The 13,875-nt window shown below is 40.6% G+C and overlaps 1 protein-coding gene across 6 annotated transcripts in view; it reads right to left on the reverse strand.

Annotated features, from left to right (window-relative positions):
• wwox (WW domain containing oxidoreductase) overlaps nucleotides 1-13,875 on the reverse strand; it is an 808,566-nt gene that overhangs the window by 780,787 nt on the left and 13,904 nt on the right. For all 6 annotated transcript variants that reach the window (XM_052027946.1, XM_052027947.1, XM_052027945.1 and 3 more), the window contains exons 2-4: nucleotides 10,087-10,151; nucleotides 5,136-5,193; nucleotides 4,065-4,243 (exon numbers count right to left, since the gene is read on the reverse strand). In XM_052027946.1, the coding sequence (XP_051883906.1) occupies nucleotides 4,065-4,243; nucleotides 5,136-5,193; nucleotides 10,087-10,151 (302 nt within the window). The remainder of the gene's footprint in view (nucleotides 1-4,064; nucleotides 4,244-5,135; nucleotides 5,194-10,086; nucleotides 10,152-13,875) is intronic.

Here is a 13,875-nt window from a genome sequence, read left to right on the forward strand (position 1 = left end):
CTCAATGATGCCATATGACATTAGGCCAAAACTATATTTTGGTGACTTGAAAGGTAATGTACATTAAATAAACTAGACATTGAACTTAAAAGCCTTAATCATGAAATCTTAAGTAAAGGCCTTTATATTCCAATGTAGTGGAACAAGGGGGTTGATCTGAGATAGCAACATTGTGATCAGACAGCCACAGTGTCAACTCATTTTTGACGGGGACTTCTTTAGCTGAGGGATTGGAGTGAGGAGCAGGGATTCAGATTTCTGGATCACTGGGGCCTCTTTTGGGGCAGGTATGACCTGTCCAAAGAGGACAGGTTGCACTTGACTCCCAGGGGGACCAATATCCTGGCGGGGAGGTTTGCTAAGGCTACTGGGGAGGGTTGAAACTAGAATTGTTGGGGGGTGGTATCCGGACTGGAGAAGAGGTGTTTGGCTCTCAAATAGAGAAAGCTAGTAGTAAGTATGATAGGCAGGTGATAGAGAAGGGATGTGCTCAGACAGGTTTGAGATGTATCTATTTTAACGCAAGGAGTGTTGTGAACAAGGCAGATGAGCTTAGAGCTTGGATCAATACTTGGAGCTATGATGTGGTGGCCATCACAGAGACTTGGATGGCTCAGGGACTGGAATGGTTGCTTCAAGTACCGGGTTTTAGATGTTTCAGGAAGGACAGGGAGGGAGGTAAAAGAGGTGGGGGGGTGGCACTGTTGCAGAAAAGGTGGACGTCGTGGAGGGACTGTCTACGGAATCTCTGTGGGTGGAGGTTAGGAACAGGAAGGGGTCAATTACTTTACTGGGTGGTTTTTTTTATATATAGGCCGCCCAGTAGTAACAGGGATATTGAGGAGCAGATAGGGAAGCAAATCCTAGAAAGGTGCGAGAATAATAGAGTTGTTGTGATGGGGGATTTTAATTTCCCAAACATCGACTGGCACCTCCAGACAGTGAGGGGTTTAAATGGGGAGGAGTTTGTTAAGTGTGTTCAGGAAGGATTTTTGACACAATATGTAGATAGGCCTACAAGAGGAGAGGCTGTGCTTGATTTGATATTGGGAAATGAACCTGGTCAGGTGTCAGATCTCTCAGTGGGTGAACATTTTGGTGATAGTGATCATAATTCTATCTCCTTTACATTAGCACGGGAGAGAGATAGGAACAGACAGACTAGAAAGGCATTTACTTGGAGTAAATTATGAGGCTCTCAGGCAGGAAACTGGAAGATTAAATTGGGAACAGATGTTCTCAGGGAAAAGTACAGAAGAAATGTGGCAAATATTCAGGGGATATTTGTGTGGAGTTCTGCATAGGCATGTTCCAATGAGACAGGGGAGTCACGAGAGGATACAGGAACCGTGGTGTACAAAGGCTATAATAAATCTAGTCAAAAGGAAAAGAAAAGCTTACAAAAGGTACAGGGAGCTAGGTAATGTTAGAGATCTGGAAGAGTACAAGGCTAACAGGAAGGAGCTTAAGAAGAAGATTAGGAGAGCCAGAAGGGGGCATGAGAAGACCTTGGCAGGCAGGATTAAGGAAAACCCCAAGGCATTCTACAGGTATGTGAAGAGCAAGAGGATAAGATGCGAAAGAATAGGGCCCATCGAGTGCAGTAGTGGGAAAGTGTGTATGGATCCGGAAGAAATGGCAGAGGTACTTAATGAATACTTTACGTCAGTATTCACTACAGAAAAAGATCTGGGGGATTGTAGTGGGGACTTGCAGCGGGCTGAAAAGCTTGAGCATGTAGATATTAGGAAAGAGGAGATGCTGAAACTTTTTGAAAGCATCAAGTCGGATAAGTCGCTGGGACCAGATGAGATGTACCCCAGGCTACTGTGGGAGGCGAGGGAAGAGATTGTGGAGTCTCTGACGATTACTTTTGCATCGTCGATGGAGACGGGAGAGGTTCTGGAAGATTGGAGGGTTGCAGATGTTGTTCCCTTATTCAAGAAAGGGAGTAGGGATAGCCCAGGGAATTATAGACCGGTGAGTCTCACCTCAGTGGTTGGTAAGCTAATGGAGAAGATCCTGAGAGGCAGGATTTATGAACATTTGGAAAGGTATAATATGATTAGGAATAGTCAGCATGGCTTTGTCAAGGGCAGGTCCTGACTTACGAGCCTGATTGTATTTTTTGAGGACGTGACTAAACACATCGATGAAGGGAGAGTAGTAGATGTAGTGTATATGGATTTCAGCAAAGTGTTTGATAAGGTACCCCATGCGAGGCTTATTGAGAAAGTAAGGAGGCATGGGATCCAAGGGGGCATTGCAGTGTGGATTCAGAACTGGCCGGCCCACAGAAGGCAAAGAGTGGTTGTTGAAGAGTCGTATTCTGCATGGAGGTCGGTGACCAGTGGTGTACCTCAGGGATCTGTACTGGGACCCTTGCTCTTTGTGATTTTTATAAACGACCTGGATGAGGAAGTGGAGGGGTGGGTTAGTAAGTTTGCGGATGACACGAAGGTTGGGGGTGTTGTGGATAGTTTGGAGGGCTGTCAGAGGTTACAGAGGGACATAGATAGGATGCAGAGTTGGGCTGAGAAGTGGCAGATGCAGTTCAACCCAGATAAGTGTGAAGTGGTTCATTTTGGTAGTCAAATATGATGGCAGAATATAGTCTTAATGGTAGGACTCTTGGCAGTGTGGAGGATCAAAGGGATCTTGGGGTCCGAGTCCATAGGACGCTCAAAGTGGCTGCGCAGGTTGACTCTGTGGTTAAGAAGGCATATGGTGTATTGTCCTTCATCAATCGGGGAATTAAATATAGGAGCCGAGAGGTACTGTTGCAGCTATATAGGTCCCTGGTCAGACCCCACTTGGAGTACTGTGCTCAGTTCTGGTCGCCTCACTACAGGAAGGATGTGGAAGCCATAGAAAGGGTGCAGAGGAGATTTACAAGGATGCTGCCTGGAATGCGGAGCATGCCTTATGAAAGCAGGTCGAGGGAACTCAGCCTTTTCTCCTTGGAGAGACGGAGGATGAGGAGGGACCTGATAGAGGTATGTAGGATGATGAGAGGTATTGATCAGGTAGATAGTCAGAGGCTTTTCCCCAGGGCTGAAATGGTGGCCACAAGAGGACATAGGTTTAAGGTGCTGGGGAGTAGGTATAGAGGAGATGTCAGGGGTAAGTTTTTTTACTCAGAGAGTGGTGAGTGCGTGGAATGGGCTGCCGGCAACGGTGGTGGAGGCGGATACGATAGGGTCTTTTAAGAGACTGTTGGATAGGTACATGGAGCTGAGAAAACTAGAGGGCTATGGGTAAGCCTAGTAATTTCTAGGGTAGGGACATGTTCGGCACAGTTTTGTGGGCCGAAGGGCCTGAATTGTGCTGTAGTTTTTCTATGTTCTATATAAGATTATTTCCTTCACTAGAAATAGGCTGCATGGAGGCACAGCTAGTGGAGCTGCTGCCCCACAACTCCAGCAACCCAGGTTCAATCCTAACCCCCAATGCTGACCCTGTGGAATATGCATGTTCTCCCTGTGACCATGTGGGCTTTACCCAGGTGCTTCAGTTTCCCACATCACAACGACATGTTCGTTGGTTGGTTTATTGGCCATTGATGAAAAAGTGGGGAGAATAAAATGCCATGAGCATAGAATTAGTATAAACGTGTTTTTGATGTTCAGCACTGACTCAGTGGGCTGAAAGGCCCGTTTCCATAAGTATTTACTTTGGATTGCAGATAATGCCATGGGGATCTTGATAACTTTTAGAGAGAACTTCTTTCAAATATACAGACTACTTATTGGAACATCTGCACTAGAATTTTCTTCTACCTCAATAGATATGTTTCAGACCAAATTGATGTGCGTTTATAAGAGATGCATGGTGTTAAAAACTTATATTAAAGTAGTTGTAATTCAGAAGCCATGGTGAAAGGCCAAGACCCATTGCTCAATAGATACCAAGACTGGAAAGTCAATAAACTGCCATCTGGAAAATTCAAGTGAGGTTTTAAAACTTTTTGATTGCAGGAAGAAAGGGAGACTGTGGGAGACAATATGTTCCATAATTTCTAACTATAAAATAATATTCTGTCAATCAAGATCTTGTGCACTTACCAATCCCTGAATTGGCTCCTGTGACAATGACAACTTTGCCACTTAGGTCTCGGCCTTGTAAAATTTCCATAGCAGCACTGTTACCATCATATCGCTGCCGAATGTTTGGCTTCTCCGATGTCTCCTCAACTGTAAATGCTAACCGTGGATCCAGATATGTGGTTCTTTTGTTTATGTGACTAAATGAAAAGATTTTAAGCAGTTTCAATAACTAACTTCAAGGAAAAGTCAAACATAAAATGATGACTTAAAAGATGCATGGACAATGTTATTCTTTCCCACCCGCCCCCATAACTTTAATTGTATACATGCAATTATCAAATTTTTATTACAAAAATTAAATGAAGATTATAAGATTAATACACAGTTCTAAATAAATCTACCAGCAGTCTGAAAGGTGGCTACATTGCCTTTGTAAAGTTGTAAAATTGATTCTCTACACTAATGACCATTTCAGCCACGGCGCAGGATGAGTAAAAATCAAAGCAGATAATCCATCGAGTTCATCATCAGAAAAAGCAAGGCTTTCTGATAAAGAAACTTTGTCAGACTGGAATTTAGGAGACAGCCAAGCTTCTTTAAATGGAATAAAACAAAAGGTAGATTAAGTGCCAAGAATCAGACCAGTGAACTGTCACACAGACAGTAAATTTCTCTCCAGCCAATTGCAAATCCAACTCAGGTTTTGTTTTGCCCCAGTGAGACATAAATATAAAACTCCTTCATCCAAACTAGTGACCTCCAATATTATACTGGGGACAACAATAACATGTCAGAAGAATCAAACAGGGGAGTTGATGGGCATCTGAGTGAAAAATAAGGAGCGAGGGAATGGACTTGACAGGATTGTTCTGCTGAGGGACAACATGGACTCAAGGAGCCAAAGTGCCTCCTTGTGTCATGATAAATAACCCTTGTAAAATTCAGTGAACACAAGCCTAGTCTGTCCAACCCTTTATAAGATAACCCGCACACTTCAGTTATTACCCCAGTAAAACTTTTAAACTACTTCCAATTCATTAACATGCTTACTTAGATTACTAAATTGGTTCCAATCCTCTGTATACTTACTCAACAAAGTACACTTGTCCATTTTCATCTGTTTCTTGTTCCCAACCATAAGGCAAATCTGCAACAGAAAAAGGGTGTACATTTCATATCAATGGGTGGCTCATCTTAAAAATAAACATCTATACTGCATCAACATACCCTAATATACCTCCAGAATATAGGAAATAGTACATTTGTTCTGCAATGAGCTAATCTGTGATCCTCATGCTGAAATACAACATTCTTGAATTTACAGACTAACAAGTGCAGACTTTGCAGAGTAAAGAGTGCAAAATTTAAGAGCTAGGTTACATTTTGCAGTACCCACACCAGGAAAGCCTCCGACTGAAGAAAGAAACTTTTTTCTCTTAAACACCCCAGTACAGTTTTTCAGATCCATTGAGTACCAAGGAGAACAATCTTTGTTTATGAAAACTAAAAATATGACAATTAAGCTGCTGACAATCTCCCATGGTGATTTTCAACAGTAATCTGGGATTCAAAGATCAAGTGTGGTGTTCAGTTAGTGAACCAAGGCACAGTTACCACGGCCTCTCCTTTGAAGACTACTCCTAAAGGAATGTTTTTTCAGAAGGGGGATTTCAGTAGATAGAAACTGGAAGTTCACTAGAGACCAAAACAGAGAACCTTTTCTCTAGACTGTCAGATATTGCAAATTCTGGCTCCTACTCTCGGGAAGTGACAAGATTACGACAGTCAGAAAAAAGTACCAGCAACTATCATCATCTTTCACACTTGCTGTTGTCTAAGATTTAACAGAATGTTCAGCAGAGCTGCATAAAAATTTAGATTAAAAATCCATGACACAGTTCACGTATTATGAAACCTTATGGGCAGGCCCTTGTATGCTGGGATCAGAGCAAGAAACAATTCCTGCTCACTTTCTGATTTAGCCAGGTATCTTCTAATTATTAGAATGTGCAACCATTCTGCTTTTGTATTAGCTTAACAGGAAAGAACAAAGTCAAAGTATTGAACAAATAGCTTTCTTCTCAGGTCTTGCACAGATAATCACCATCCATGTGTCCTTATCATGATTTCAATGAAGAAAAAGCTAAAAAAGTGTGTGTCTTTTGTCAAACTGATTTAACATTTACTAACTTTGGAACTTGCCCAAGTCACTTCAGATCAAAGAAGCCTTTACAAGTTCCAGTGATGTAATTGATCATTATGACTCACTTGTACATATATTTTTTCACTGTTTCAGAGTTTGCTATGTAAATACTTAAGAGTGTCCACGGTTATTTATCCGTAAATCTGCTCTCAGCAAGCCTACACAAACCATTAAATGCAAACATCCAGAAGTTGCTGTCCAAAATGTGGCATTTCTCCATAAACTTGTGAAAATGACAGCTTAACATTAGACAGCCCCCTCCCTATCAAATATACTGAACATCAAACAGGAACATCAAACAGCATGATATTCCTGCTCTTTGGATATAAACTAAACACACCAAAAAGTTTGGGCTTGCCCATTCCAATCTTAGTAGCCCTCTAATGATGCTGCAAGTCTTAATTACCAGAATACAACCTCTTGGACACAAAGTTAATTTTTATAAATGGAGTCACATTTCTTTATATTGTACATATGGTTGAAGACCTTTTAAAATGACGACTATTTTGCCTTTCTATTGTCTTTCAATCCAATCTAATGTTTGGTTGCTTTACTTTGCTTCCCATACATTATTTGGCATTGAATTATCTATTCTCACTGAAGCTTCCTGTTTCAAATTCTTCACCACTCATTTGTGATTCCTCAGTCTGATTGGTTGAAGAGATGAAGTTGTTTGCCATGTTCCTACATGTTTTAATGTCTTGTGGAGGGCACAGAGCTGTGTAGACATTTGTCCAATAGAAAGATGCAGTATCAAATCCATGGAAATGGACAAGTCTAACAAGCAAACCTCACAGCAAAGTATTTTCATGCTTTAAAGTAAATTGTGATCCCATCTGCACAATGCATCACAAGGGGAAATGCTGGCATTTTCTGTATCCCTGTTGTTTCACAAATGTCACACTCAAGGCCAAGTGCACACATTTCATCATTTATGATGAGGATTTCAGGAAGAGTACCACTTTTGAAAATCTGCGGTGCTGAGATTAACAAATGCTTTTTACCACCACCTCAATTCAGATCACCTAAGTCAGCATAAATCAAAAATGGAGCTTAGCAACTTCAGGTTTTGATGGCTCAGCTACTCACCACATGGGCCTGTTCCTGTGCTATGCTGTTCTATGTTCTGTGAAACTCAGTTAACTATCTGGGGAACTCAAAACAGAATTGTAATTTGTAAAAGACCCAATGAATGACTGAGGAAAAGACTTCTAATAAAATTCAATAAAGTATTTAACATCAATGACAATTTATCAATTCACAATGAAATGGTCGGCCTAACATGAGATTTATAGACCTGGTATCCTGGCTATTTTTGTAACATTAGACTCCTTGGACCGTCAACCAAAATCCCCATAATGTGTTTCTTCAGTGCATGTGCAGTTACATATTATGATAGTTACTTTAAGTCCTCGTACAGGCAATTAAGATGGGAGCATAACAATCATTACCTGGTAAGCCCGACGCTCAACCATAGGGATTTCCAATTGGTCGGACAGTGGATTTTAGGAGTTTTACTGCACAGGTTCTCCCCAGGTTATGAACATCCAACTTATGTACAGCCTGTACACTTGAACAAGTTTTGGGAGACCAGCAGGGTTGATTTGCCGGCTGCTGTGAGGCTGCAAGCATCTTCCGCCTTGTGGAAACTTGGCTCAGAGCAGTATCATTGCATCTTAGAGAAATCTGAATGGCTGAGTTAAATGCCCTGGCTTAGTTACACTTTGCCCTTAGTTGGCCTATGTTTTTATTTCAATATATTGCCAGGCGGCTGCATTTCTGACTTGTGAACTGTTCATTATCACGAACGGAACCCTGTCAGAACCTGGGGAGGAGCTGCATTATGAATCAGTAATAGCTTTTCATGCCTGTTTCAACATTACAAATAAAAAGTGCCTATACTGTATACTATAGAACCAGAGGATCAGTCTGAAGTTCCTAGTTTTCTGTCAGCATTGTCTATAGAACCCAGAACCATTCACCTTTTTGTTGATTGTTAATTATTCCAGAATTTGCAGAAATAAATGTTTACAATGCTGAATTGCAAATTCCTACTACCAAAGTGATGAAAGTTGCCCCAGATGAAACAAGTCACGCCAGCTTCCCTCCACAAAACATTCATTCCAGATGTGCACATGGGGATGTTCCCATTTCCAGTGAAATTTACCACACCACCACACGTTTGTACAAGATAATATATGCCAACCTATAAGGGTGTTTAGAATTTCAGGGGGAGTTTAAAGTATTGAATGTGCTGGAATACATCAAAAGTCAACCTGTACAGCTGGTCAACCAATACATTTTTGTTACACGGGAACACTGTAGAAGCTGGAATTTCTCTCCTTCCCATAGAAAGCATTCTATCTGGATGCATCACAGCTTGGTAGGGCAACTGCTCTGCCCAAGGGCACAAGAAATTGCAGACAGTTGTGGACAAAGCTCAGTCCATCACGAAAACAAGCCTCCCCTCCATGGACTCTGCCGACACTTCTTGCTGTCTCAGAAAAGCGGCCAGCATAATCAAAGATCCCTCCCACCCCAAACATTCTCTCTTCTCCCCACTTTCATTGGGCAGAAGATACAAAAGCTTGAAAACACGCACCACCAGGCTCAAGGGCAGCTTCTATCCTGCTGTTATAAAACTCTTGAATGGACCTCTTATACGATAAAGATGAACTCTTGACCTCACAATTTACCTCGTAATGGTCCTTGCACCTTATTGTCTACCTGCAGTGCACTCTCTAATTGTAACACAATATTCTGCATTCTGTTGTAGGTTTTCACTTGTACTATCTCGATGTACTCATGATTTGAAACGATCTGCACGTATAGCGTACAAAACCAAGTTTTTCCACTGTATCTCATACATGTAACAATGTGGCAGAGTGAGAGACTCGCACGTTTAAGAGGTATCTAGACAAGTACCAAAACATAGAGGCTTACAGACTAAGTACTGGTAAATGAGATTAGTATAGATGAAAATGTTACAGCCATCAGAACCTATTACTGAATTTAACAATTTCATGTAAATGCTTTTTCCCTTCCATCTCCACAGATTTGAGTGTACCTCTGTTTCAATTTGCCTTTTGTCTCCAATTGTCGCTTCTTAAAGTAATTGTTACATTAATAACCAGTTGCTCCCTATCACAAATATTCCATCCTTCCTCTGTGTCTACTAACTGCCAGTTCTGATGAAAAGTCCTTAATCTAAAATGTCAACTTTGTTTCTTTCCCTACTGATGCTGCCTGGCTTACTGAGTGCATCCAGTAATTTCTGTTTCAGTTTCGGATCATCCGCATCTGAATTTTATTTTGCTTCAAGCAGCAATTTCACTATTGTTATGAGGGGTAAAAGAACAGAGCCAAAATGCCTTTATTACTCAAACGGTTCATTTTTATTTTAAGCACAAAGGATTACTTATGCTTTGGAAGAAAAGATCTGTTAACGAGGAAGAGAGATGTGACATTTTCTTACCACCTAACAAGTTTCACAATTACATTGATAATTTTCATTTTGCAAGCATTTTTTCCATTCAAGCCAAGTGTAAATTTGAATTTATGCAAAAACTAATTTGATAGAAAAGAATCATTTTAATTTTCCAACTTAACAAATTCTTGGGCAATAATACTGAAAGTTAGGTTTAACCAAAGACTTACAATGCCACAAATCATGTGACATTTTCAAAGGAGAATGCAATGAAGTAAAATTTCTGAACTCAATCATATTTATTAGTGCATGGGGTTTTTCGTAGAGGTGATTTTCATCAGCCTATACAAACTAAGATGATCATGAATAATGGTGAAAAATATCTATAAATTGTGCTTTAAAATACACACCTCCTGCCACACGTTTCTTCTTTCCTGTTTTTGGGTGATCCCATTGGGTCTTCAGCTCAACATGACTGTCGAATTAGAGAAAATGGAGAGTAAACCATTTGTCAACAACCAAAACTTGCACTTAAATGCATTGCTTAAAACAATGAAAATGTCATAAGAATGTGCATCCATCAGTAAAAGACAAAACAATAGAAGCTAAATAACAGTAACAGTAAAATTATACAGCTGAGCAAAAATTTGTCACAAGCTTAAAATAGTTTACTTAAGCCAAACATAAAATTAGGAAGTGCTGGAAATACTTAGCACTTCAAGCAGCATCTGTTGTGGAAAAAAAATGCTTTAACCTTTCTGGTTAATAAACATTTGCTGGAAATATCAAAGGAGATAATGGCTGAATTTTGCAAAACTATGACAGTGAAAGTATTGATGTTTATCATCAATATCCCCAGAAATTTAATTTGATGTGTGTGCGCACAAATGTAGAAATAAGCAATTTGCTGTGAGCCAGCAAGCTGTGCTTTGAGTGCAGCAAGGAAATGGAAACATGAAAAAAATACTCAGCGCTGACGGTAAGAACTCAGCAGAAAATGTATGCATTATGTCCAAACAAAAAGGATGTTCTCCCCTCAACCTTTATAGAGAGGAATAAAGTGCAAAAGATTTGAGTAAGAATTAATTAAATTAAAACAACTTCCAGATGGGCCATTAGTTTAAAATATTCTAATCGCTTTTTTTTTTAAAATCTCAAATAGTTTGCTGAGATTTTAAGGTGTTTGAGAAGCATTTTTTTGATCTGTTGTTTGGGGTTTTAAACTTTATTAATCTTAAATATTTTTGCTTTTTTAAACTTTTAAAGTTTTAATGTCCTTTTGGATGCCCAGAAACATGCAGATAATTGAAAAGATTCAAGCCATTGAAAGATCCAAGCAAGTATGAAGGCATAACTTAGTAGTCCATCATTTTTTCCTCATTTTCTGGCCACATCTGTATGATACCTCTTTTGTACCATTAGGTCTTTACAAAGCACAAGGCCTCATCCCAGATGACCTTCCCAGGCTTCTTCACAGATCTCATCAGGAGGATCACGAAGAGACAGTTTTCTTCCAAAGCCACTGGTGAGTAGGTCAAAATGATTAAAGGTGTTAGGGTGGATGGGAGGGCAGAGTGGGGAGAGGAGGTACACAAAAAAGCAGGAGGAAGTGTGCAAGGGGTGGAATGCAGGAGAAAATAGATGGACTGGAGGGTTAATGGTGCCAAAAAGGGTTTGATAACAGCAGAAAAAAGAAAGAAACTGGCTCCGCATTAAAATAATACATGCAGAATTAATATCTGGAATTGTTGAACCTATTGTTGAGTCCAATTCTAATAATAGATTGTTAAAGTGAACTCAGCTTCTCTCTCTTTCCATGGATGAAGCCCAATCTGATTTGCAGACTTTGGTGCTTTAATTTTAGATTTCCAGAGTCCATAATATTTTGTTTTTTTCACTTTCGTTTGATGCAGGTGTATAGGCAACTGATGTATCCTCAATGTACTGTCAAGCCAACATCCAATGTACTGTCAGGCCAATATCCAAACAGCAGTGAAAGGCTACAAGCACTTGTGCCAAGATAATCAGTATTTCCATATGGTACAAAAATCCAATCTAACTGCCAGCACAGTTGCTATTTTCAAACACCAACACAAAATTAATTCCCAATTTGTCTCTAAAGAAATTCACCCTTAATTGCACCGGTGATGGTGGGAATGAATACTTAAGATGTTGAATTGGGTTTCAATCAAGTAGGCTGCTTTGTTATGGGTAGTGTCAAGTATCTGTAGTGCTATGGGTAATGACTTCACCCAGGTAACTAAATGTGCTGTTTAGAAAGTAGAAAGTCTTTGGTGTGTCACTCATAACGGGATACCCAGCTCTTAGCCTGCACCTGCAGCACAGTAGGTAGGTGGTTGATCCAATTCAATTCCTGGTGAAAGGTGATCCCAAGGATGTTACTGGAGGGGACGCAGTGACATTAATTCCACTGAACAAGTGGTTAGACTCACTCTTGTTACAGACTGGTCATTGCCTTCTGTGGCATGGATGTTACCTGCCATTTATTAGCCCATGCCTGAATGTTATCTAGGTCTTGCTGCATGCAGTGAGGACTATATCATTTTCTGAGGAACTGAGTCAAGGAGCAGGACAGTTTCAAAAGAAGATATGCCATTTGGGACTGAGATGAGAAGAAATTTATTCATCACAGAATGGTGAACCTTTGAAATTCCCTATCCTGAAAGGTTCTGAAGACTCAGTGACTGTGTTCATTCAAGACAGAGATCACTATATTTCTGAACATTAGGATAATTAAGGGATGTGGGGATAGTGCTGTAAAATAGTGCAGAAGAAGATGATCAGCCAGGACTGGCAGAGCAAGATCAAAGGGCTAGATGGCCTACCCTCCTCCTATTTCTTATGTTCATATGCCAGTGCTGTAACTGTACTGGGGCAGTCAGCTCAAGACACCGCATCTTACAGCACAGACCTTCAGTACAACATCTGGAATATTGTCTGGTTACAGAGCCCTTGCTCTATTCAGTGTTCTCCAACATAATATGGAATGAATCAAACTGGCTGATGACTGACATGTGAGACAACGGGGATCTCAAGATGAAGCCAAGAAGGATCATCCACTTAGCACTTCTGGTTGAACATGAGTACAAATGATTCAGCTTTGTCTTTAGCCCTCACATGATGGACCCCACAATCACGGAGGATGACCTTGGCCACTCCTTCTGTTTCCTGCTTAACTGTCCACCACAATTCATGACTGGGTGTTTTAGTATTGCAAAGCTTTGATCTGATATGTTTGAGAGATCACTTACCCCTCTCTACTGCCTGCTATTTTTGCTGCTTAGCACATACATAGTCCTGTACTACACATTTCCTAGATTGGCTCCTCCTTTTTGGGAATGTCTGGTGCTTCTCCCAGCATGTCCTTCAGCACTCCTCATTGATGCAGGGTTATTCTTCTGGCTTGATAGTACTGGTAGAGTGATAGATATGCTGGGCCATGACGATACAGATTGTAGTGCACATTTCTGATGTTGATAATGATCCACGTCACTTCATGGATTCCCAGTTCGGAGTCTGTTTTATTTAACACAATTGTTGTGGCTCAAAACATTATGGGGTTGTCCTCTGTAAGATGGGACTTTGTCTTTACAAGGACTATGCGGTGGTCATTTCTACCAATGCTATCATGAGCAGGTGCATCTGCCACATATAGATTGGCAAGGACAAGGCCAAGCAGATTTATACCTGGTATTGGTTCACTCACTGTCTTCATCAGACCCAGTCTGGCAACTATGCCCTACAGGACTCACCCGGATCAGTCAGTGGTGGTGCTACAAGCCATCCTTAGTGATGGACAGATGCCAAGTATTGGTCCAGTCTCCCAAATATTGGTCATTAGAATAGACTGTAAAATACACAGGACTCACCTTGCATCAGCTCAGTAATGACAGCCATCCAATCTAAAAATGACCTCTTTTTAAACAGACTATTTTTCTTCCTTTTAAACAGTGCTTTGCCCATGTTAATATGTTACCCCAAATTCATGCGTATCTGTTAAAGTACAAACTGTTGAGCAACATGGTGAATTATGCCAGGTATTTTTCAATGTTGTCTCTGTCACTGACGCCAGGGCTCTGCAATTGCCCAAATGAATGTCACTGATGGTGATCTGTTTTTTTTAAGTGCGTCAATCCCAACAGGAAATGAACAGAAATAACCAGGCAACACAATTTGCT

This window comes from Pristis pectinata, chromosome 13 (genome assembly GCF_009764475.1).
Source record: "Pristis pectinata isolate sPriPec2 chromosome 13, sPriPec2.1.pri, whole genome shotgun sequence".
NCBI classification, from domain to species: Eukaryota; Metazoa; Chordata; class Chondrichthyes; order Rhinopristiformes; family Pristidae; genus Pristis; species Pristis pectinata.